The 25,472-nt window shown below is 50.7% G+C and overlaps 1 protein-coding gene across 1 annotated transcript in view; it reads left to right on the top strand.

Moving 5' to 3' along the window:
• SIL1 (SIL1 nucleotide exchange factor) overlaps positions 1-25,472 on the top strand; it is a 188,570-nt gene that overhangs the window by 20,490 nt on the left and 142,608 nt on the right. Inside the window, exons 2-3 of the mRNA XM_058034812.1 lie at positions 1,932-2,046; positions 4,222-4,357. Of these exons, the coding sequence (XP_057890795.1) occupies positions 1,942-2,046; positions 4,222-4,357 (241 nt within the window). The 5' untranslated portion in view covers positions 1,932-1,941. The remainder of the gene's footprint in view (positions 1-1,931; positions 2,047-4,221; positions 4,358-25,472) is intronic.

Here is a 25,472-nt window from a genome sequence, read left to right on the forward strand (position 1 = left end):
TGGGAGTTAAGCAGGGGGATGCTCATTGCTCAGGCATGCTGTGGGTGTCAGAAATCCAGATCTGTTCCAAAACCAATTAATGTGAAAAATCCAGCTGATGTGGTAGAGGTGGCTCAGAGGCAGAAGGCAGAGATTGCTGCTCAGGAAGACCCTGGCTCAGGAGTTTTTGGAGGCTGCAGAAGTACATCAGGTGCACTGTTACCTCTGCTCTGTCCCTCTCCTGGTTTCCTCTTCCTTTTCTGGCAAAAACCAAGCAGGGAGAGGAAGAAATAACAAAGTGGAGTGTAGGGACAAGGTACCAGTGAAAGGGTGGAAGGAGAGGAGGCTTCCCTCCACGTCCCTGAAGGCTTCTGGGGGCAGAGGCTCTTTGGTGCCAGGAGCTGGTGGTGGGTGCTGCTGTGAGCAGGTTTTCTGCTTTGTGGGACACAAAGTGGTTGCTTCAGTGAGGGACAGCTCTGCTATCTGATGTGCCACCCTGATGGACAGCAAAGCAAGATATTTCGGACTGTGTGTAGGGGAGGAACTTCTTTAAAACCTGGATAGGAGTAGGAGCAGACTTGATGGAGGGATGAGTAATGAAGGAGTGTTTGAACGGAACTAATCAGTCCTATCTTCTTTCAAAAGACCTCATTTAGTTTAATTTAGCAGCGTGTAAATTTAGAGCCAATCACAGGAAATACTTGTGCAGCCTGTGTGCTGGCAGGCTGCTGCACTCCCTAGCCCAGCAGAGAGCTGAAGGCTGTAGGTGGATCCCGAGCCTCGTGTGAGGCACTGGGGGCACACGTGTGTGTGCTCACACGCAGGGTGGGCACAACTGCTCTGTGCCCGGGCACTGGCACCCACAGCAGCAGCAGCAGCCTTCATTTCCCCCTCATGTGCTCCACCAGGGTGTCCCTGTGCTCCATCAAGGTGTCCCTGTAGCCCGTCAGGGTGGCTCTGTGCTCCATCAGGGTGGCAATGTAGCCATCAGGGTGGCTCTGTGCCATGGCTCTGTACCCATCAGGGTGGCTCTGTACCCCATCAGGGTGGCTCTGTGCCCCATCAGGGTGGCTCTGTGCCCATCAGGGTGGCTCTGTGCCCATCAGGGTGTCCCTGTAGCCCACCAGGGTGGCTCCGTACCCCATCAGGATGGCTCTGTACCCCACCAGGGTGGCTCTGTACCCCATCAGGATGGCTCTGTACCCCATCAGGATGGCTCTGTGCTCCATCAGGGTGGCTCTGTGCCCATCAGGGTGGCTCTGTACCCATCAGGGTGGGTCTGTAGCCCTCCAGGGTGGCTCTGTGCCCCATCAGGGTGGCTCTGTGCCCCATCAGAGTGGGTCTGTGCCATGGCTCTGCTCCCTGGAACACCTGAGCATGGTCAGAGCCAGCTCCTGGCCCCATGGCTGGGCTGAGCCTCTGCTCTGAGCAGCAGGGAAACCTTGTGCTGTAGGAACCACTGAGTAAACCTCGCTGACCTCTGCAAAATGTTGTTTTCCTCAAGAAAAACCTACATATGGATTAGATGAACCCCTGCTCCTTGGACAGCTGGTCGTTTTGTTTAATTTGAATTAACGCAGCTACTTCTGTGCTTAAAATGAGGCACAGGCATAAAAAGCCTTCACGGGATTGCACGGCTTTTTATTTTTCCCTCCAGTTGTCATCCATGGCACTGACACAGAGATTTTAAACAAGTCTTGCAGGTCTCCTCATATTTTCCAGGAGAGATATCATCCCCTGCGGGGTCAGTATGAGTTCTTGGCATTTCCTGTCACAAACCCCATTAGCAGTGAGCCCCACGAGTCCCTGTGCTCACACCTCGAGGTGTTGTGCCTCCTGCCATGTCACACCCCTGATCCCACGCTGTGTTGCAAAGTGTTGTGTAAAGAGTCCTGAAACCTGCAAAAATGGAAAAAGAAATACTGTTGGGTTTGTTTTGCTTTGCATTTCAGGCTGGTGGCAATGTCTCCTTGGGCCGGGCTCCTCTCCAGCACCTCCAGGGTCAGCCTGCTGCTGCTGCTGGGCTCTGTGCTCCTCTCCTGCTCCAGCCTGGGACAGAGAGTGTCTGTAAGTTTTGGCTGCTCCACTTGACTTCAGACTGATAAAACACGGATGCTTTTTGCCTTTAAGGAAATGCCCATTATTCTTTATGAAACGTCTTTCTCCTGCTTGAATTATGAAAACAAACCAGAAAGGGTTCTGCTGATTTCTGTGTAAATGAAGAATCGCTTGTGTGGTGCTGCCTGTTTTTGCTAGAAATGCTAATGAAAATGGGGTATTGCAAAGCAACTGTGGCCAGGCAGTGACAGCAGCACTTAAATGAACCAAGTCACATCCTTTTATCCTTACTGAGCATTTAAACCCCACACTTTTCCTGAGCAGAGCTGGTAAACATCAGCTGTCTCCATTATGTGTTTGAACAGATCCAGCACTGGGAGGCCTGGTGGTAAATTTACAATAGCCTGTATCACTAACTCCCTCTTGGATAATCACAGAGCTGTGGAAATCAGCTAAGTAATAACTGCTCCACTCACTCCTTTTTAGTCCTGTTGAGTCTTGGCTCAGAAAATGTTAACATTGATTTTCATCTGCAGAACCTGGGCTTTTATGGCTGTGATTGTTCCTGAGCTTTAACCATTTGTTATAATTTGAACAATTCCAAGCCCCTGATGCACTCAGCAAAAGCAGGAGTTAAGATCTGGTTCCTCGTGCATTTCTGAAATCGCAGTCGCTTTCCACAGCTGAAATAAAAACATTCTATAGGTTTGTCAGCCTTCCTTGTGTGTTACCACAATCAGGGAATTGTGCAATTGTGTAGGTTGGGAGAGACCTTTGTGATCATTGAGTACAGCCTTTAACCCAGTGCTGCCAAGGCCACCACCAGCCCACGTCCCCAAGTGCCACATCCACACTGCCGTTGCTACTCTGCGTCTTTTGCTCAGGTTGGCATTTCTGTTGCTCAGAAAGACTCTTCTAGGCTGGAAACGGATATTTATATGCAGAGCATCCAAATTCTGACAGAAAATGTGCATGCATTTTTTTCCCAAAGAGTGGAAGAACTGAAGGCAGAATGTGTCCCAGAATTTCCCAGTTAACCTCTGAATTTACTTACATTTTTCCCTGTGAAAACATCCTAAGGATTAAGATCCAAACACTTCATGAAGTGAGCTGTAACTCCATCTTAATTGCCAACAATTAGGACTAATCATTCCCTGTAGGGTGGTTAACTCAAATTCCTCAGTGGTGACTGGATTGGTGATCTCAGAAGCTGAAAATATTCCCTTCAGCAGGCACTGAGCTGTGGGGATGATAAGCCTGGACCAGTTCATCTGTTCCTGCTGGAACCAGAACAGCCCAGACCCAGAGTCAGTGCCAGGTGTGAGAGTACAGGTCATTTCTGTGCACTCTCCAGAGTTTTTTGTGACTCCCACCAGCTCCCTGGGGAGGCTTTCCATTGAACACCAAGGTTTCCCTCACAACAAGGATTTTTTCCCTGCTGTTCTTCCCTTGGTGTAACATTGAGCCGCTCATGCTGGCTGCTCTCCCACACCTCTGCCAGCCTCGTGCTGCACTTGCCATGGAGGTGGTGATTAAATCCCTGCCTCATTGTTTTAAAAGCCTTGGAGAACACTGGAAGAGGGTGGAGAAGAGGATCCTCACATTTGTATCATGTGGGCAGCTCGGTGTGTTTTTTCCCGTGTCCTATTTTGGAAACAGCTGAACTATTTTAGCTGAAATCTTCTCCAAGCCTGAAATAAGTGCATTTAAGAAAAAGAAAAATAAAAAAACCCAACAAAACCAAAAAAAACTCACCAAACCCCAAACCAACCAACAAGCCTTGAGGCATTCCACTCGTGTGGAAAATTTCAGCTGAAAAAGTTAAAAGTTTGACATATTTTTAGGCAAGGGAAAATGGGGTCTTACAATGTTATACAACCCTAATAATAGCCAGGGCTCCTGCCTCTGACTGAAATACAGGTAAGGCTCTGTGAGAGCTGGTTTGAAACCTGCAACCTGCTCTGGAATAGGAAATAAGCTGCGTTGCTTTGTTCAGCACAAATGTCATGCTAGTTATGCATGTTTAACCTTTAATATACTTTAAATCTAAATTTAACCATGTGGAAAGAATCTCAGATGTCAAAAAAAAAAATCTGCTGGCGAGGGAAAAAATTTTGTATTCTCAGCCAGCACTAAATTACCCAGATGCAATTGCTAATGAGCTGAATCTCTTCTCTCCAAAAGGAGTTTGCCCTTACAAAAATAGAAGAGAGCGACATAAAAGATGACAGTGGGAAGGAGCTGGGGACAGAGGATGACGCTGATCCTGAAGACCTGGAAGTGTTTTACCCCACGGATCAGTGGCAAACCCTGCGTCCAGGTAACTGCTAATTATAGCATGCCTCTGGAACCCACCTGCCAGCACTGACAGGAGCCTTGCAGACGCTCCAAGAGCTGTTTGTTCCCATGACAATGTGTGCTTTTGCTGGTGCTCACACAGAGAGGAGGACTCAGTGACCCAGTGCAGGGACTGGAGGTGGTGAGCAAAGCGTCCAAGGAGGGGAGAGGTTGCTCCAGGGCTTTCAGGTCACTGGAGCAGGAGGAGTGGGCTGCCAGCCCCCTGTGGGTGGGAGGCTGTCTCTGTCACTGGCTCCACAGCCCTTTCTCTCTTCATTTGTCAAGGGCCAGGTTTTATAACGTTTGTTGGCACGTGGATTCCCAGGTCTGCTGTGCTCCGGTGTGGCGCTGCTCAGTGGCAAGCTGATTAGGAGCTGTCACTGGAGCACTGCACAGCTTTTTAACAATGGCTTTTCTGTTCCTCGCCTGTTTGAAAGCTAGCTTTTATTTCCATCTGTGCAAACCACAAAAAATCTCTTCCCTTTCTTCGGGTTGGTGTCTTTCATTAGACATGCCTGGGACTCTGTGGTGAGAGGAGCCCAGCAGAGCAGCTTGGCCTCTGTGTGCTGAGAAGGCTCTGGAGGGGCCAAACCCATTCAAACACACACAGATGCACATGTGCATACATATTTCAACAATTAGCCTGTCTCTGTGATCCTGAACGAGCTGTTTAATCCACTTGTGCTTTGGTGTCCTCATGTATATGCAGGTGTAATACCTTCCCACCTCACAAGGGTGAACTAAGTAGTAATTAATTTTTATAAAGTGCTCTGAATTTAAGAGCTTTATCCTGTGCTCAGTATTATCATTGAAAGAATAAGTATGGGTTCCATTTGTCTTGAAATTTCTGCTAGATATAGCAGAATGACTTTTCCAAATGTAAATCTTTGTATAACATAAATGGCTACAAAAGCCCCTGTGTTCCACAGAGCTGCAGTATATACTTATATTCCATTTCTGTACCATTATGTATGGAAGGCGTGTGGTGTCCCTGCTCATTATTCAACCTGGCAGATCCCCACCAGCTTTGTTGAAGCAGAACATGTACATACTTGCAATCATTAGAAACCTCATTGCAGGGTTTGTTCACAAGCACCTTCTCCACTGCTCGGGTGCCTTATTCCGCTTTATTTTTGTAGTTATTCCATGTTGGGCACATGCAGTGAAGGGCTTGTGGAAGTGGGGAGCTTGTCAGTATTCACAGAGGAGAGTAATTTTGGTTACTCTTGTAAAGACTTAAATGGTGTCCTGCCTCATGTTCTGACTGCTACAGACCCCAGCACTGGGGATGTGGCACAAAGAGGAGCCGGCCTTGGTCTCCTGCTGCCAGCCTGGGTTTCTGGCTCCTGGGGTTCTTCTGCAGTGAAATCCCTGTGAGGACTGGCACTGACACCTTCAGCACGTGTTAGCCAAGGCTGGGGCCCTGCTGCCAGCATGAGCCCATCCCTGTAGCCTCTGGCCTCACTTTCCCAGTGTGAGCTCAGCTCTGGCTGGCAGGGAGCTGACCTGGCACAGCTGCTGCTGTGGCTGCACAGGGATTCACCTTTTGGTGCTGCAGCAGAGCCACGCACCTTGGCAGCGTGTCCATCCCACTGGTTCTGCATCTTGCCATGTTTTCCATGTGGCTGCACTCACTGGCAGCTGAGCAGAGCCTGGCTGGGCTCAGGGTTTGCCTGCTGCTGCCCATGTCTCCAGGACACCCCCACTCCCTCTCCCGTTGTATCCCTGTGGCAAACTAGGCCAGTCTCTCTGGGGGAAGCAAATTCAAGTGTTTGAATTTAGAATTTGGATCTACAGTTCTGAGCACTGGGAGGGAGCTTGGAGCTGCATTTCCCCCATCTCACTCCTGTTTCAACTTGTTCCTGTTCTGAGCTCACGCAGGATTTTGTGCTTCTCTACAATGGTGCAGCAGCTCATCTTTTATGGATGTGTTCCCAGTTTTCCTCTGCTGAGTTTCCAGTTCCCTGTTGCTAATTGCATCAATCCACATTTCCACCGGGACTGCAGCAGTGTCATCAACCTGTAACCTGTCAAATCCCTCCCCAAATTCCATTGTTGTTGTGTCTGTAATGCTTTGGCCGCTTGTTCCTCGCTGTCTACAGTGTGAGCTGGATTTTGATCAAGTGCTTCCTTGCACTTTGAGCACACTTCAAGCTGCTGGAGGTAGCTGGATGCAAACACAGAGAGACAGTTGCCCTAAGAGCTGTGCTGCCTGTAATCTGGAAGCAAGATCAGTTGTCTCTTCTGCCAGGCAGTCAGAGCTGACGGCTCTGGAAAGGTTGGTGAAACTTCCCAAAGCCCTTTAACACTTTGTTAGGCATTGCTTCTTTCTCACTTGGCACTAAATAATGCACCAGGTGCAGGCTCAGACTGAAGGGAGATGTGTGCCCCAGAGAGGCTTCCAGCACCTCTGCTCTTGGACTTTTGGGCATCATCTGTGGGGCTTTTCCTTCTGTCCATGGTTGGAGTCCACAGGAACCTGGAGGTTTTTTGGGGTTTAGTGAGTGGGATTGCTGTGTCCTCTGAATGAAGGTTCACACCCTGCTCTGACTCTTCATGGTCAGGTAACAGAGTTTGTTTGAAGTTGTGCTTCCTCTGCAGTCTTTTTTCTTTCAGAATACACTTTCTCCATGTGACAGTACCCTTGGGAGCTGGAACATATTTTACTTTTGTTATTTGGGCACCAAATTTTCCAATATTTTGTTCAGCATTCCTGGTGATGATTGGAAGTTGGATTTCTCTGGCCATCTAGTTTACTGAGCAGCAGATTTTCCACCCAGCAGTGGTGGGAAATTTGCCACCCAGCAGTGGCTCCTCTGGGAGGAGTTTGCTCTGAAGATTCAGAGCAAGGATATTAGAGGCAGGGGTTTAATTGGGAAAGGAAAAGGGCATTAATCGCCCCCCAGCAGTGATGAGTGGAGAGCTGGGGCTGCACAGGGCTCTGCTCTGCCCATCCCTGTGGCAGCAGTCCTTTGCTGCTCCCTAATGTGGCAGAAACCCTCTGGCAGCTTTTCCAGCTGACAGTTGGGAGTTAATGAGTCCAGTTTCCAATCCAGATGGACAAGTGAGAACCTCCACTGCCCAAATATCAAAATATTTACAGATTGCTCTGCAGAGAGGCAGCAGTGGGGCACAGAGGCTGCCTTTGCTGCAGAGCAGCTCCCTGCAGACTGGAGGGATGGAGCAGAGCCTGGCACTGTGACTGGCACGGTGCAGCGTGGATCTCTCTGGGCTTTGGATGGATGTCTCAGGGCAGAGCAGGGAGCTCAGCTGGCCTGCACCTTCAGCTGTGGTTAAAGCTCTGCCTTGCAGAGCTGAACCTGCAGTGACTCCCCACTGTTTGTGCTGCCCAGAGTAATTTTCTGCAGTGCCCAATGATTTCCCAGTAATTTTCTGCAGTGCCCAATGATTTCCCAGTTAAAAACCAAGGAGTCACAGCTGCTGCTGCTGGTCAGGCTGCCAGAGTGAAGCTGATGTGAGCATGCTGTTGGTGCTGCTTCTGCAAAGATGAAACCATCTCATGTTCAGCAGGGAGCCAGTGATACATTGCTTGGCATTTAAATATCCATGGCTGCAGCTCCCAAGGATCCTCAGGCTGCCTTTGCTGCTCCTGCTTGTCACAGGTCTTCTCCCGTCTCATTTGCTGCTCAAACAAGGTTTTACACCTGTGGGAGCCCAGTTCTGCAGGCAGCCACGGCAGGGAGGTGTTTTCAGGGCTGCTTTGAAGGGCTTGTTGTGCAAGGACAGGGCTGAGGATGGGCAGTACCTCGGCCCAGTTTCACTGCCAGTCTGTCCTCCAGGGGATTCCAGTGGCCAAATGAGGCAGCACTGATTTGGCTGACAGGAGGTTCCTGAGGCAGGGGAGGCAGGAGGCAGCAGGATCTGTGCCAGGCCTGTGCCACAGCCCGTGGGGGTGACCTGGCTGCTGCTGAGGGTCCCCTCACACCTTGTCTGCTCCTGCTGCTCGCTGGGATGTCCTGAGCTGCAACAACTCTTGCTAATTGCTCTGCTGAATTCATCACTGTCCAAACCATTGGCTTCTCGCTGACCCAGACCTAACTGAGACGGTGGTGGGCAGGTCTCTGAAATATTTATGGCAGCACAGTCAAGAGAGGGCTGTGAAATACAGAGTGAAACCACCAGGGTATGCTCGTTTTTTGCAAAGTTTCACGTGTCTAATCCAGGAAATAGGAGCCTCATCAGATCAGCACAGATTTGCATACAGAGGGAAGGCAAATGGAATTTTAAAAACCTCATCTATACTAGATGAAATGCTTCTTCTTCAAGTTTCTTTATGAAATGACCTGTTAGTGATGTGGAGATGGGAGGAATCTCAACTCTGGAGTTGTTACAGTCCTGTCTGGACAGCGACAGGAGAGCTGGAGGATGATTCCAGCAGGTAGGAAAGGCCAGGCTGACTTGAGAGCAAATGTTCAGTGCTTGGAAGCTGAGTTATGGTCCCTGGTAGTTCTCCCTCTGCTTGTTTTCAATCTGACCTCTAGCATAGGAGGCTTTCCATCTCATTAATGTATCTCATGCCTGTCCTTTTTATTGCCAGCTGCCTTCATGGGCTCCTCTCTCAGCTTCCTACCCTTGTGAGCTTTCCTTTGCCCCTCATCCTCACATCACAGGTGGCACAGTGTCCACACTTGTGCCTAATTCCAAGTCCTTGGCAGAAGTGCCAGGGCTGAAGCTCCAGGTGCTGCTCCTGCCTGGCGTGTGGGGCAGTGCCGGGCAGATGGGGCTCACCAAGCACACCCTCCATGCCCTGGTCCTGGTCTGGGTAAGAGGGATGGTGATGTTTCCTTCCAGCTGTGGGTGAGAGGACAGGACTGGGGTCAGGAGATGCTGGGACAGTGAGCAGACAGGGGTTCCCAGCCCCCTGCTCCAGCAGGAGGATGTGTTTGAAGGATGCCAGCTCTGGGCAGGGAGGCACAGCACGAGTGTCCTGTCCTGCAGCTTGGTTTCAGCATTTCTGTACAGAATTGGGACCCCCAATTCCATGAATTGGGAGCCATCTTTTGCCCCCCAAATGCAGGTAAAACTTCTCTTCTGTCATTTGCAGAAGTGGCAGTGTCCTGGCAGCACTGGTGTGGTGAGAAAGAGCCCTACAATGCTTGCTCAGGTTTAGGAGCAGAGTGGGCTTGGGGTGGGTTTTTGGTGTGTCAGGTCAGTCCTGTCCCTTACTGGCTGTGATGTTCTGGTTTCAAACTGGTTACAAAAGACTTTTGCAGTGATGCTGCCTCTGCCAAAAACTAACTGTGCTTCTGAGCAGCCAGAATAAAATCTGAGCTTCTCTAACACGCAGCCATGGGCTAGGCTGGGGGCACTGCCAAAACAAGGGTGCAGTGCTGTGTTTCCATGAGCCAAGCCATGACTCCTGCTAGTGGTTTGTGGAATTCTGAGCCCTGCAGGGTATTCCAGGTGGTCAGGAGTGGCCATAAACCAGGGAATGAGGTGCTGAGAGGCTTTAGTGCAACAGGAGGAGGTTAAGCTGCGTCTTTCAGAATAATTTCAAACTTCACTTTAATGATCTCAGGCTGCTGGTGGTGTAATAGCAGCAGACATCAGCAGTGGAACCATTCCCGTGGTTAAAGGTACATTGTTTGGTGGGGGAAAAGTGCTTTGAAGGAAGAGACTGTTTCCCAGGGAAGACATCTCTCATTCCTTGCTTTTATCTCCTCCCTGCCAAGCTGGGGGATGCTGAGCCTGTGAGCTGCTGAGAGGTGCTCAAATGTGTGCTGGCTGATGAGGAATACCTTGCTCTGGTTTTTATGTGCAAGTAGGCTGGATTTGCTGCAATAGCTCCAATAACCTTCGCGTGGCTGTTTAGAAGGATGAACCTCATTAAAGAAGAGGTATTTAATAACAGGCCTATTTTTATCTCTGTCTTTATCTAACAGTCTGCACATTTATTTCAAGCTTGTAACAGTGCTTTGGAAGAAAAATGTTTTCCCTCCTCTGAAATGTTTTGGCAGTGCCTCCAGCCTTGGTTATCTTGAATTTCCAGTCTGGCTAGCATCCCTCCTCCTTCCAAAGCCAGCAAGCCACAGCAGGCACACAGCTCCAACATTTTCCTTGGGAAATGGGAAATTCCTGGGGGAATACGCTTTCAAAACATGGGACTTGAGTCCCAGGGTCACTGAAACAGTTCTGAAGGTTTGATCAAACATAATCACAGCAACTCCCTCAGGCTTCAAATGTGTGATCTTGTGTGGGACAGGCACTGCAGGCACTGCAGTGTTTGGTGTTTGCTGCAGGATGTGACTGACCACACACTCTGGGAGAGGCTGGCAGCTCTGGGGTCAGGCATTCCTGCAGAGATGTTTTTTCCCTAAATTTTCAATTTGATTCTGTAATTTCATAAATTAAACCCTGACCTATAGATATCTTGCAGACATTGTGTTTTCAGCCCACTGTCCTGTGTTTGCTGTCATTTGCTGGTGGTGAAGGAGGCAGCCCCAGCCCTGAGGGGATGCATCATCTTTCCACCTCCTTCCACATCTGTCCCTTTGGCATTGCTGTCTCTGTACCCAGACCCTGCCCTGACTGAAGGTTTGCTGGAGCACAGGTGTCTGAGCCTGTGGCCAGGATGACCATTTCTGAGCCCTTTTCCCAGGATACATGTGGCCATATGCTCCAGGAGATGCTGGGTTTGGGCCCTGGGATGTGTGTGGCAGTTGTTACAAAAGAACTTGGCTCTAGGGGCTAATCCCTGGTTTTTCCTTGCTGTTCAGTCTGCATCATATACATCCCTACCCACAGTTTTGCAGCATTCTCTTTTTCCATAATTAGGGAGTGTTTTCCATGGTCTTGCTCAGGCCCTTCCTTCCTGCAGTTTCCCCTGTGGGTTAAGGCCTGACTTACTGAAACTTCCACAGAGCTGATTCTGGGCGGGCAGGGACAAGGCCAGAGGGTTTTCAGCAGTCAGCACAGTCAGATGGCTCCTGTGAGGAATATTTCACTTGCTCCTTCACAGCTCTTGCCTGCAAATTGTCCTCTTGCTCAGATGGGGCTCCAGTTCCTTTTTTTTTTCTCCTTTTTCTTTTCTAAGTTATTCAGTTTTCCATACATTTATTTATAGGGTCACACAAGCAACAGGTCTGCTTTTTCCAGAGCCACGTGCTGTGCCTGCTCCATTCTGGTGCAAAAGCACCTTCTCCTCTGAGGAAAACTCAGAATATCCATCCAGCTGTCTTGACTGAGCGAGGCATTTTCTCTGAACCCTGCCCTCTGTTCATTTCAGAATCTGCAGGGAATTTGGGACATAAATTAAAAAGCTATTTGATGCTCCTTGAGGTCTAGAAGCTGGTTTTGCATTTGTTCTTACTTGAAAGCACACTGAGACAAATGGCTCTGCTTTACTGAAGCTGCTTCCTTTGGCATCCCGAGGAAGCTTCCCAGTTAAAAAATAAATATGGCTCTGTTTTTCCAGCCCTGCTTTACCAGCAAAAGCTGGGGAAAGAAATGTAATCTTCTTGGGTTTGTCCTGATGTTTTGTAGAACTAATTCCCATTTATTGAAAGAACTCTTCCACACCAGATTAATGTTTAATTTTTTATTATGTGTTTACATTTTGGAAGGAGTAAGGGCGGTGGTGTTGGAAATTCTAATGAGGGACAACATTTCTGATTCAAAAGACTCAGGCTCCTCTCTCCTGAATTTTCTGCCTGATCCTTCAGACTGCAGGAAGTTTTGCTTGGGTCATTCACTTGCAACAGGGTGTTATGTGAATACAGAATTAATGTGTGCAGCCTGTCACTTGGAATTGCTGCTGTTCTGCTGCTGGGGAGCTCCCGGGGTTGCAGAGTCCTTGCAAGCAGCAATAACAGGAATGTGCCTGTGATCCTGCAAAGCCAGAGGAGGAGCAGGGAGCTGCAAGTCTCCTCCATCACTGCGGGGTGTGAATAAATAGATCTAATCAACAATTTACATGTTAGCCCCGGACCAGGGTTTATTTTTAGGATGTGTCATTCAGCCCAAGCGAAACCTCTGCATCTCAGGCTGGTGGTGTTTCTAAAAGCACCTCTAAGTGATCACCGAGGCTGGATTTTGAGCTGCATTTACATTTTGATAGAATCTGCTGCTTTCCTTATCTGAAACAAAGCCTACCTGATCTTCATTAATTACACTATCATTTCACCTAACCAGAGTGCTACTAATTACAGTTATCTGTCTGTTCTTCACCAGATAATACACAAAAAATTGTTATCCCTGGCTGTATCTGGATTAGCTGGAGCTGTAAGGGGGGTGCACATGGTGATGGGTTTTACAGGTGGAGTGCAGGTATTTATAGACTGTCTGAGGGAATGCTGGAGGAGTGGCTGCTGCCCCACTGGCTGTGCTGCCATCCCAAGACACCTCCATGGCAAAACATACAGAAAACACTGCTTAAACACAGAAAAATGGTTACTGCAGGGTGGCTGGAGCAGGCCAGCTCCACAAGAGAGGTGATGGAGTCCTGGGACATCCCACACCCTCCTGAGCACAGACCTGGGGCTGGAGGGGACACTGCTGGAGCAGGGGTTGATCCCAGAGGTGTTTCCAGGCTCAGCTATCAGGGACTCTCTGGCTGTGCCTTTTTTGAGACAGAAAATCTCACGGGGGCTTCACAGAGGGCTGCAAGCCCTGGTGGTGGTGCTGACTGCTCCCCCACTAACATCAGCTGCAGTCTGAGCAGGGCAAGCACAGAAAGGGCTCCTCTGAAAAGAGGCAGCAGGAAATGTCTGAGCTGCTGGGGAGCTGTGGGTCCAGTGGGCTGGAGCCAGGAGCCACAGGCTGCAGGGAAGGTGCCCCATGAGGGCAGAGCCTTTGCTGGAAGAGAAGTCAAGGGGCTTTCACTTGACTCCTGTTTCATCATCCTTCCACACACTGATCTCTTCAGATGCTCTCCAAACCTTTGGTTTGCTTTTGAAGGGGAAAGGACTTGTCCTGGAGGAGGAGCAGAGCCAGGCTGCTGAGGAGAGCTGGTCACTGTCAGCTGGCAAGAGGGGAGGGACACGGAGGCCAGAGGGGGGACACTGGGTGAGGAGATGTTCACACTCAGCTCCATCCACTGTGAGTGCCAAACACACCTGCACTCCTGTTTGTACGGCTTGCTGTACTTGATAAACTGATAGATGTGAGTTTGGGCATTTTTGTTACCTTTTTGTATTCTGAAGAGAACTAAAGATGGTTCACGTGATTTTTTTTTGTGCCTTCTGCAGTGCAGGTGATACAGGCAGGGATGGAACAGCAGCATCTTTATACTTGTCAAGTCTCCATCCACACCCAAGGCACTGCCTGAAGCTCAAAGTGATTTTCTTGCAGCTTACAACACTACACCAGCAGGGAGAACAAGAAACTCAGTGGAGATTATGCTCCAGAAAAACTGTATGCGTGGCCCAAAAGCTAAATATGGAACCATGGAAGTGCACACTGCAGTGGTAGGGGAGGTGGGAATGCTGAATGGGGAGGTTTCCTGCCCTTCTGGCACCAGGAACCAGGGGTCCTCTGGTTCTCCGTGGTTCTCCTTGAGGATCTCTGGTTCCCCATGGTCCTCCTTGAGGATCTCTGGTTCTCCATGGTCCTCCATGAGGATCTCTGGTTCTCCATGTTTCTCCTTGAGGATCTCTGGTTCTCCATGGTTCTCCTTGAGGATCTCTGGTTCTCCATGTTTCTCCTTGAGGATCTCTGGCTCTCCATGGTCCTCCATGAGGATCTCTGGTTCTCCATGTTCTTCCATGAGGATCTCTGGTTCTCCATAAGGATCCCTGGCTCCCCATGGTTCCCCCCAGGGCTGTGCTGGTGCCTTGCCCGGAGCTTGCTGTGACAGCAGGCAGCAGTTTCAGGTGGGGCTGCTCTGCTGGCAGGGCCTTGGTGTTCCCAGCAGGGCAGGGCAGGGATGCTCCTGTCCCAGCAGGACACTGGGCATGCAGGTACCACCCCACAGCAGCTGCTCCTCCTCTGCATCACTTCCAGGGACAGAACTCCTGTCCTGCTGCGTGGCAGGGAGCCCTGCAGAGCCAGCACGGAGGGGACAGGCTGGGCAGCAGCTGGGCAGCACTGGTTTCATCCTTTTTGCCTGTTCCTGCCATGGAAGCTGTGTACTGGGTGAGGTGTGTGTGTTTGGGGAGGGCTGGCCCGACCATTAGCCTGTCAGGGTTTGCAACACTGGCAGCTGGGGAGAAAACTGTTATTAAGTGTAACGTGGCACCTTGGAGACGGAAGCATGGGGAGACAATAAATACAGCCTTCCATAATGCCATTTTATGGTGTCACTCTTCAGAATTTATTAAGACTTAGTTGCAGCCATGCCTGCAGCCTCCTGTGCTGGAATCAGTAAATTGTGTTCATTATCTCCAGCACTTGCTCTGACCTGCTGTGTTTTACACTGGAGGCGTGGGGACACCCCAGCTGCTTCTGCAGCCATTCCCCTGGTGCCAATCCAGCTTTTCTGGGGTTGCTGGGACACCCCAGGCAGTGCTTGGCTGCGTGGATGGACCCCAGGTGTGGTGTGGTGGTTGAAGAGAACACTGAGGGACTGAGGAGCTGCCAAAATCACCACAGCTCTACAGGGAGCAGGGAAGGAGCTGGGCGAGGAGGGAGCCATGGGCACCTTGGAGCACACTGGCACATTGTCACTCCACTGTGGAACCACTCCAGCAGTCCTGGATGTGCTGAGGATGCTGGAGGTGGAAAAGGGTTCACAGGAGCTCCCTGAACTGCACACAGGGAGATGCTACACCCCTGCTAGGTGTCCTCTTGCACCAGTGTTTTCAGATGAAAACACAAATGAAATTGTGCTCCTTTCGCCCACTTTTCGTCATGACAAATCCCAGCAGCAGCATGTTTGTGTACCTTCATCCTTATCCTCAGCATTGAGGTCCAGGATGGAGGAAAACAAGTTCAAGCCCAACCTCCTGTTAATTTATTATGTTCCTTGTGCTTAAGGGCAAAATTTAGGTTGCCAAAAGCAGATGTTTGCATGCTCTTTTTTTAGCTCTCAAAGTACTTTCTGTGTGCTTGATTGATGGACGTCCCTGTTACATTAATAGCTGGGCTTTGCAGAAAGCTGTTATTACCAGGAGAATCTGGTGTGGGTTTCAGTTTTTCTTCTTGCATTGAAAATCCATTATTAATGTCTTTCTGAGGGAAAAGAAAAAAAAGGTTTCAATTCAGGCATTTTGCTTTGCTTTCTCAGGCTTCTTCTCAACTGTCTTTACAGTGGTGCTTTTAAAATCAATATTACAATTGTTCTTCATATTTTACTGAGTGGTTGAGGGTTTCTGCATCTTGCTATTGATTTCTGATTGTACTGCAGGACATGTAGGTGCACACAGGTTGCTCTGTGATGGATAACTTCATATGTGTCTTCCTAATCATCACTGAGTTGCCTTCTGCATGTTCCCTCTTGCTGGATGCTGCTGCTGAGCGTGGAAGGCACCAGGAGAGCTCTGAGTGCAATCCTGAGACACCAAACTTGTGACTGCTCATTTAATTTGGGTTTGATTTTCAGTCAGACACAGGGGTCACATGAGGCTTGTGGGGTCTCCTCTTTTGTGTTGTCTTTGCAGAGTTCTTCTGCCCTTGCTTTTCAGGCAGCTTCATGTTCTGTGTTGTAGGAGCAAAACAAGTCATTGTCCTGGCTTTGTGTGGTCATAATGCACCTTTAGCTTCCAGCACTGACCTTGGCCCTTGGGGCAGCTCTGCAGGCAGATCTCAGCATTTCAGAGGTGCAGAGTCATTGGGTCCCAGAATGGTTTGGGTTGGAAGGGAACCTTGAACTCATCCAATTCCACCCCTGCCATGCCATGGACACCTCCCACTGTCCCAGGCTGCTCCAGCCCCAATGTCCAGCCTGGCCCTGGGCACTGCCAGGGATCCAGGGGCAGCCCCAGCTGCTCTGGGCACCCTGTGCCAGGGCCTGCCCACCCTCACAGGGAACAATTCCTCATTCCCAATATCCCATCCATCCCTGCCCTCTGGCAGTGGGAGCCATTCCCTGTGTCCTGGCACTCCAGGGCCCTTTAAAGGTTCAAGTCCCAGTGAAGCAATGCAGAAGCCCAGTGTGCATTGGTAACTGCTGTAAAGCTGGATTTGCAGACTGAGGCTCTTGGAGCACATCAGCACTGATGGCACAATCTGTGTGAGAGCTTGTTGGCACCAGAGGAACCTGTGAGGAGTGACAGGACTGTGGCCAGCACGGGGGCTCCAAAATGCTTCCGTGGCTCCAGTGGGTGTGCAGGGGAAGAGCTCTGTGTGTGTGTGGGCACCGTCCTTCCCAGCTCTGCATGCCCTGGCACAGGCTCCACATCTGCCAGGGCTGTGGCTGTGCCAACAGGCACTCTGCAGAGGGCTGGCTGTGCACAAACCTCTGCTGGCTGGACTGGGCTGTTTGCTCCTCAGGCTTATCCTGGACAGGCTCCTGCACCTTCACACATGGAGGCTACACCTGGCTCCTGAGGAATTGGTGGTTGCAGTTTCTGTCTGTGCTGGGGACCAGGACAGGCACTGGCACAGGAGCTGGTCCTGTGTCCCCGGGGTGGCAGGGCTTGGTGGTGGCACCGCTGGCAGGGGACACGGCAGAGCCGGGGAGGGGACAGGGCTGGCATGCATAACAATGGGCAGGCTCTGACCTTGCTGCTGGAACTCACTTAGCAATTCTGTTGATGTTCTGGAAACGAAAATATAATTCAGGCCACCTTCTCCTCCAAGCTGACCCTGAGAATCTGGGAGAAGAGCTACTGAATAATTAGGGGCTTTTTTTTTCTCCCCTCTTTTTACTGGAGTTACTGCTTAGTGTTGAACTGTGCTCTACAGTGTCATCAGTTCCCTTGAACTTACTGCTCCGAGTGTACTTAGCATTAATATAATTACATAAATTGCAGTGTCATTAATCACTGGGGGCTGCGGCACATCCTTGTTGTGCTGTTTCGTGGGTGGCTTGGCTGGTGGGAACCCCTGGCTAGGGGTGGGGGCTGTGGCTGGAGCACTCCCCCTCTGCTCCTGAGCCTGGTTTAGCTGAGCTTTGTGTGTCTCACCCTGCAGGATCTGGAGTGTTTGCCAGCACTGCCATGATTGCAGCCTTGCTGCTGCAGAGGAGAAAAGAGAAAGGTGGGTTTGTCCCAAGGGAGTTTGGCTGGACCACATCCCTGCTGCTGTCCCTGTGATTTGGGTCTGTGGGGTCCCAAAATGCAGAGCCCAGCCTCGTGGCTTGGCAGTGAGCACCCAGAGCCCGTGCTCTGTGCAGGGTCTGCTGCAGGGCTGTTTGATGATGCTGTGCTTCTGTCTCTGTGGCAGAGCTCTCAGCCTTCCTGGCAATGTAAATTCTCCTGGCTGCATGCTAAAATTACACTGAGTTATTGATTTATCTTTGAGAGGATTTCCTTCCCGAGGGACATTTCTGGCTGTTGTAGTGATTTAGTTCTCCTGCAAGGGCAGAATCCGTGGCAGAGCAGAGCCACCCTCCTGCCCTCGAGCCTGCAGCTCAGGGTCACGCTCCCTCAGGCTTCCTCTGCAAGCTGATTCCTTTTCCAAGGCTGGGACAAGGTTACATGGCTGTTATTTCTGTGTAACAACTGCAAACAAAAGGACATTTTCAACTTTCCACTGCAGACCACTGCAGAAGCTGCAAGTCTGGGACAAGCCTTTGTGCCCTGGCACCAGCATCCTCTTGGGCATGTCTCAAACCCAGCTCCAAGGCTGGCACGTGGGATGTGTGGAGCCATGCCAGTCTTAATACACTTGGACTCCTGGGAATGTTTCAGTTCCTCAGAGTGGGGTATGATGGGAGCAGGAGCATGCTAACACTTCTCTCCTAAAGCTGCAGGGGACAGCCTCTCTTTTCTTTGCTTTCTACTGACTCACCATGGAGCGTCTCTAAAAACCAGGCCAGGTGAGTTCCTGCTGCTGGTCCTGAGGAAGCCAAGACAGTTCTCTTCTTCTATCACCAGTTTTCTCCCCTTGACCCTGAAATCCCACCCTGCTAGCTGTGGCTCAGCTGGTGAGCACCATCAGTAGAAGGACCTGACCCTTCAGGACATGGCCCAATATTTCAGATACTCTGTGGCTGGAAAATGCCCAGCTCTGTGTCCTTGGGTGCCCATTTGAAGCATATCCCTGTGGGTTCCTGTATCTAACCCCACTATCTAGTGGATTTGGCACCAATCTCAGCTGCACACTGATAAAATGGGAGGCTGCTCATGCATGTGGTGTTATAAAACAGCATCCACCAATTAGGCCCAGGGAGAACGTCAATTTATTTTCCTGTGAACCAAGTGTGGCACAGCTCCTTCCTTTCCCAGTGATCTATCTGTGAGATAAAACACATCTTTAGTGTCTCTCTTAAATACTGCAGTGTTGACAAGTTCTCTTGACAGAAATTAGGCTAATGTCCCTTACGGCTGCGTTAGCTGTAGAAACAAGGCTTTAAATTGAAACTTCGCAAAGCGCTATTCCAGCACGCTCTCCAAGGCATCTCCTTATTCCAGCTTTTATTATCCAAATTTGTTCTCACTCTGCCTTGGCAGCAGGGCTGGCAGGCAGCTCTGCCCATCCATCCTGCTGGTCTGGCAGCCAGGGGGTGGGAGCAGCACCTCCAGGCTGGCCCGGGCAGTGCTGGCCAAGCCCCGCGGAGCCCTCGGCCCCGGGATGCTCCGGCTTGGGGGGCACCACTGCTGGGACGGGGCTGGGGCCTGGGTGAGGGGAGGCAGCTGACACCCATCGAGCACAGAGGGGATCCAAGGCAGTCAGCTGCACGCCCTGACAGCAGCACAGCATGTCCTGAAACGCTCCCACTGCGAGCTGGAGCTGGGAGAAGGGAGTTTGTGTCGTGCGTGTCTCATCCTTGCAATTTCAGCGCTGAGTTACAGACTCAGAAGCTGAGGACAGGAACAGGGAGTGCTGAGGCCTGGTCGTGAATTCCCTTCTTGAGCTTCCCAGCCCTCCCCTGGAAAATAGTTTCCTTTTTAGCTCCTTTACCCTCCTCAAGTTGAGCCCTTTTAGCCTTTAACTCCTTGTTTCCAACAACAGATTAACCATGGCTGTTTTAAACCTCCTGATTCTCACACTGGTGTTGGTCCTGATGGATTATCCCTCCCTATTGTGTCCTTTCTGTGCCTCCACATTGCCAGGTTCTTTGGTGGCCCTCTCCTGAGTCGCTGAGAGAGGAGGAGAGGCTGAGAGTGACACATGTGGGAGACATGATGGTTGATGATGTTCTGGAGGTGCTAACCTCCATCATAGTAAAGAAGCCTCTCTCAAAAGGTATTAAATGCCTAAAATCCCACAAAATTAATATCATCCTCAGTTCCTTTTGTCACGTTCTCAATTCTCCTGGTCAACTGCCTTGTTCTTCTCTGCCTACATCCTGTATTGATCTTCTCTGAACGTAGCCAAGCCTTCAGCATCCCAGATGGGCTTTCTGGAGTAACAAATAGACCTGAGGAATGACAATTATTGAATGGATTGTAGCATTGGCTTGGAGATAAAAAATGTAGGGAGTTGGAAAGGGATTAAAACTGGCTTTTGTAAGTAAGCTTCTCATGGATGTTGACTTGGGGACATGGTGAGACAAAGGTCACTGCAGTGTCTCTGCAGCCTGGTGTGCCATTTGAGAGATGAGATATGAGAGTGTGGCTGGATACCTTTGGTCTCTCTGTTTCTTCTGCTCAGACCTTTGTGGGATTAAACTCTCTAAACTGCTGCAGTTCACAGACTTCAAGCCCCGTATCAGAAGAAAACATAAATCAAGTGCCTTGTATTAAATCCTGAGCACATGGCTCCTGCTGCACCCGGGGCTGTGGTAACTCACTGCAGTGCCTGCCTTGAAACTGGGGAGAAGGCTTTGCTGGCAAAGTGAAAACAGTTTGAGCCCACTCTACAAAAGGACACCCCTTCTTCTTCCTGCCCTGTGGTTATTTTTTCCTGGTGTGTTTGCTGCTGTTGCACTGAAGGCAGAGCAGCAATCCCAGCAGGGAGGTGGAGAATGGAGCACTTGTTGGATGAGCTCTTTGCCACAGGAAGCATTTCCCTCCTGCAGCAGCAGCAGCAGCAGCAGGTACATCAGCAGATGCTGCAGCAGTGCCCCCATCAGAGGCCCTGTATTTCCCCCTGGAGCCCTCCTGTCACCCCTCCTTCCCTGAGATCCCTCCTCCCCAGGCTCCTCGCTGGCTTCCACCTTCAATTCCATCATTTCCAGACTTCCCAGGCACCTCACGGGAGGGTCACGCTGTGCCCCATGTGTGACAGACACCCCTCCTGTCCTTGTGGCTCCCCTGCACGGGAGGGATGAGGTTTGGTGTGTGTTCAGCAGGCTCAGCTCTGGGCATGAGGCTGGGCCCCCTGGTGTGCCACCACCATCATCATCGTCACCTTGGCTGCCATGGAGGGTGGGTGGCAGTCACAGGGACCTGCTCTGGCACTGCCAGGCCCTGCCTGTCCCCACGGCCCTGCCTGTCCCAGGGGCTCACCTGCCCCTCCTTCCCCCTTGCTGCAGGAGCTGCAGGAGAAGCCAAGTGGATTGGGCAGGCGGTGTGAGGAGAGAGCCCAGCCCAGCCTCCCCCACAGAGTGCCTCTGTTTGAATAGCAGCGTTCAGAGCACTCAGCACCCACTGATCAGCTGGGAGAACATAAATCCCAGTGCCACAGGAGAGCCCTGGCTCAGGGAAAAGGGCCAGTTGTGAGCGCCATCCAGCCCAGTGTCCAAATGGAATGGTGCTTTCACATCTCTAATCAAGGGTTACTTAGTGGAGAGCCCCTTCCTTGTGAGGCTTTGTTCTCTGCTAGTTGTGGATTGAATCACAGGAGGAGGGATTGGATTCTGGCATCATTTTAAAAACGTTTTCATTCTATTTGCTGAGGGGAACAAATTACAGAGAAGACCTCTCAGCACTGTGACAAAAGAGTGGCTCTAAAACCCTTTTCAGCCTAACAAGTGTTTGAGCTGAAGGTCTGATGGATGGTGCTTAAAGATGTGGTTACTGCAGCAAGGTTGGTGTTAAAAATCACTGGGTGCAAGAAAGTTCTCCCAGGGGTTACTGTGGAGGTTGTCTTCCTGTAATCCTGGTGTGAGCAGCCCTTAACACCCTGAGTCCACCAGTGAGCTCTGTGGCATCAGCCACGGGAGAGCAGCAGCACAGCAAGCACCAGTGGGGCACTTGTCTCTTGCTAAATGAGAAACTGCAACGGGATCAGCCCTTTTGGGGTGGCATCACTGTGGCAGGAGGGCTGGAACTGGATGATCTTTAAGGTCCCTTCCAACCAAACCATTCCATAATTCGTTCCCTGTCCCTGTCCAAGTGGGGTTCAAGCAGAAAGCAGAGCTGCTGCTTTGGGACCTGTGAGGAGCCTGGGCAGGAGCACACCTGCTGTTGGGATGTACCAGAACAGGGTGGCTTTGGGGCTTTCCCAGGAATGCCTTTGCTGCCAGCAGCTGTGCTGGGTGTTGGACAGGGGACAGATTCACCCTTGGCAAGCTTGAAAGCATTTCAGATGGCTTCTGTCCCTGCTCCAGTGCAGCACAGAACAAAATCAGTGTTGGAGAAGATGTCATACTTAGACATCACCATTCTGACAGGTCAATTTCCAGGATGTTTATTAACATAGCTTGGAATGTCACAGAAAGGTTTGTCAGATGAACTAGCCAACTGAAGTTCTTACATGAGACTTCCTTGGTTTTGTTGAAGTGCTTTGAACTCTTCATTCAATCTCTCAACAATTCATCCCCTTCAGGCCTTTCTGGAAGAGCCTCTGCAAGGTCTGTGGCTGGGGCATCAGGCCCTGCCTGCTCCCTGTGTGTCTGGGTGTGGAATCCTTTGAATCCCTCAGGGCAATCCCCAGGGCCTTGCCCTGGAAGAATATGCTATAGAGTCTCCACCTAGGCTGAAAGAGAAAACTTCCCCATGGAGCCTTGCACAACACTATGAACCACCCCAGTTCCTTTTCCCATATGTCCCAAACTCTGGTAGTTTCTCCTTTCCCTGTTCCCTCATTGGCTGTGGTATCCCTGGTGGCTGGCTCTGTGTCTCCCCTGTAGGGCAGTGCCCTTTGCCCTGCCCTTTGTGCCACCCCAGTGCCTTTGGGCCATTGGCCACTGACCCCTAATTAACCCTGTGCACACCACATGGCCAGCTCTTTTGTCTCTGATTCCCCTTTGGCCTGCTGGAATAAGCCTTTGCTGGAATTTGTCATACAAAAGGCCCTTCTGCCTCTCGTGGCTGAAGTAGCCATGGTGAGTGTGGTGTGTGGACTTGGCTGCTCTCCCTGAATGTTCACCCAAGCAGCTTTTTCAAGGAGATGCTTATTGGGAAATAGGCAGCAGCACCCACCATCCAAACCCCTGTGTTGCTCCATCTGGGTGCCCTGGGAGGCAGAAGGAAGCAGCAGTGCCAATTGTTTGTTCATGCTGTAAGGACAGAACTCCTCTCTGAGGGTTTCCTCTGCAAGCCCAGGAAGAGAAGGACATCTCTGTCCTTGTCAGCCCTTTGGGCAAAGATCAGACAGAACAGCAATGAAACCAGGCTGGCAGCACCAGGGCTGATCACTCGCAGGCAGAGCCAGCCCAGCTCCTCCAGCCTGAGCTGGGCAGCGCCTGGGAGAGGTGGCACCGTGGCACTGGGCATGGTGCATCACCCCAGGGGTTCCTCCTGCATCCCATCCCCTGCAGAGCCCCTGCTGTCCCTGGTTACCTGAGCAGTGGAGAGGCAGTGCCCAGGCTGGTGCTGCTCTGAGGAGATGCTGCACTCAGCAGGCAGCTCTGGCTCCCCAGCAGTACCGTGGGAGGAGGAGCTGCCCAGGGAGTGCATTTGTAAAGCATTTCTTCCCCAGGAAGAGGAGTTTGTCACAGGAGTTTGTACTTGGCATGTGCACACAGGTGTCTGAGCTTCCTCCCTGCCTGAGGTGGGGAATGCTGGGGGTGCTGGGGCAGCTGCTGGGGGAGCTTCCAGGCCTGGTGCTGTGAAATCTCTCCACCAGCTATCAGGAGGAGGTGACACAGAGCATATTAATGACATTTTCCAGTGGCACTTAATTGGGAGGAGCAGTGAGTGCCAGACAGTGAACTAATGCAAAAGGCTATAGCTGAGTGAAGAAGGGAAAGAAAAAGAAAGAAAGGGAAGAAAGAGAAAGAAAGAGAAAGAAAGAGAAAGAAAGAGAGAAAGAGAGAAAGAGAGAGAGAGAGAGAGAGAGAGAGAGAGAGAGAGAGAGAGAGAGAGAGAGAGAGAAAGAAAGAAAGAGAAAGAAAGAAAGAAAGAAAGAAAGAAAGAAAGAAAGAAAGAAAGAAAGAAAGAAAGAAAGAAAGAAAGAAAGAAAGAAAGAAAGAAAGAAAGAAAGAAAGAAAGAAAGAAAGAAAGAAAGAAAGAAAGAAAGAAAGAAAGAAAGAAAGAAAGAAAGAAAGAAAGAAAGAAAGAAAGAAAGAAAGAAAGAAAGAAAGAAAGAAAGAGAAAATAAATGAGATTCAGGCTCTGGGCCTCTTCTTCACATCAGTAACCCATCTCATTCTTACCTGTGTCTGTTACATGTCTTCCTTTTGTGTGTAAAAATGTTCTGTTTTGAAGTAACAAACAATCTGGAGAGTGGTAGGACTTGCCTTGTAGGAAAGAAAGAAAATGAAAATGGAGGCAGGCTTTGCTGCTTCCTTGCTCAGCAGCTCTAACCAGAGTCTGGGGTCAGGGTGTGAGCTGAGCCCCCAGACTGGCTCTGGCTCCTCTGTTTTCCTCTGAGCACGCTGGTGTGGGACATCCCATCCACCCAGGCACAGCTGGAGTCAGGCACAGTGTCCCCATGTGCCACCAGCACAGGATGCCCCAGCCTCAGCCGGGTCCCCAGCCCTGGCACTGGTGGCTCCTGGAGCTGGGGACGCAGCTGTGGGGAGCTCTGCTGCTCGCTGGGATTTGTCTCCTGGTGGTTTTTAATCATTATTTTATTAAGGGAGAAGGTGTGGTGCCATCAGATAACTTATTATGGATGCTCTGGCAGTGTGATTATTTCAGTACTGCAGCACTGCCGGTGTGGTTTGCTGGAACATTCACATATTGATTCCAGATTCCTTTGTTGCCTGTACTAGAAAGAAAGTCCCTTTTCCCTCACTCCCTGCGTGGAGAGAAACAAAGAGTAAAGGAAGGTAGATGTTATCTGAGGCTTGCTCACACAGCGAGGTAATTTTTGAGAGCTGCAGAGCCACTTACTGACTCATAACTGGGGCTTGTTTTCAAACCCTTGATAGATTTTGAATTCTCTTACAATGGCAAACAAGGATGCTCACTTGGGGACGAGCCAGGGATCTGCCTCAGTGAGCTGGATCACCTTTGTTCTGCTTGCTCCAGCCTTCCCAGGGGACATTCCTGTGCCAAGGGGGCAGGGTGGTGCTACAGGGGGAGAGTCTCCTGTCCCTCTTGGGCTCCTCTTGATGGGCAGTCAGTGGCTGGCAGCTTTGTTCAAGGGGTGGGGATGGGATGGGATGGGATGGGATGGGATGGGATGGGATGGGATGGGATGGGGTGGGATGGGATGGGATGGGGTGGGATGGGATGGGATGGGATGGGGTGGGATGGGATGGGGTGGGATGGGATGGGATGGGATGGGATGGGATGGGATGGGATGGGATGGGATGGGATGGGATGGGGTGGGATGGGATGGGATGGGATGGGATGGGATGGGATGGGATGGGGTGGGATGGGATGGGATGGGATGGGATGGGATGGGATGGGATGGGATGGGATGGGATGGGATGGGGAAGCCACTGCCAGGAGTGCAGTGAGTTACTGCACAACCTTGGTGGGAGGTTTGCAGGTCAGTGTGTGATGTACAACTTGCTAGCCTGTAGCTGTGCAGTGAGTTGGGGCTCAGCCCTGTCCCCATGCTGGAACACAAACCCACCTGTGGAATGTGGAATGATGTGCTGGAAAGGAGCCCAGGATGAGACCTTTCTCCTTTAGTGAGGGAACACAAATGGTCATTTGGTTGCTCTAGAAGAAGAGAGATGGGGTTCTTTGGTTATCACTGCGTGCTGCATATTCCACCAGCAGCCCTCTGCTTTTACTAATGTGGTGCACAACGTGCCTGATCCTCCCTCAGTTGTGAGCCTGGTGGAAGCATGTCCTGTTTTCCATTTCTTTATT

The sequence above is a fragment of the Melospiza georgiana genome, chromosome 15, assembly GCF_028018845.1.
Source record: "Melospiza georgiana isolate bMelGeo1 chromosome 15, bMelGeo1.pri, whole genome shotgun sequence".
Lineage (NCBI taxonomy): Eukaryota > Metazoa > Chordata > Aves > Passeriformes > Passerellidae > Melospiza > Melospiza georgiana.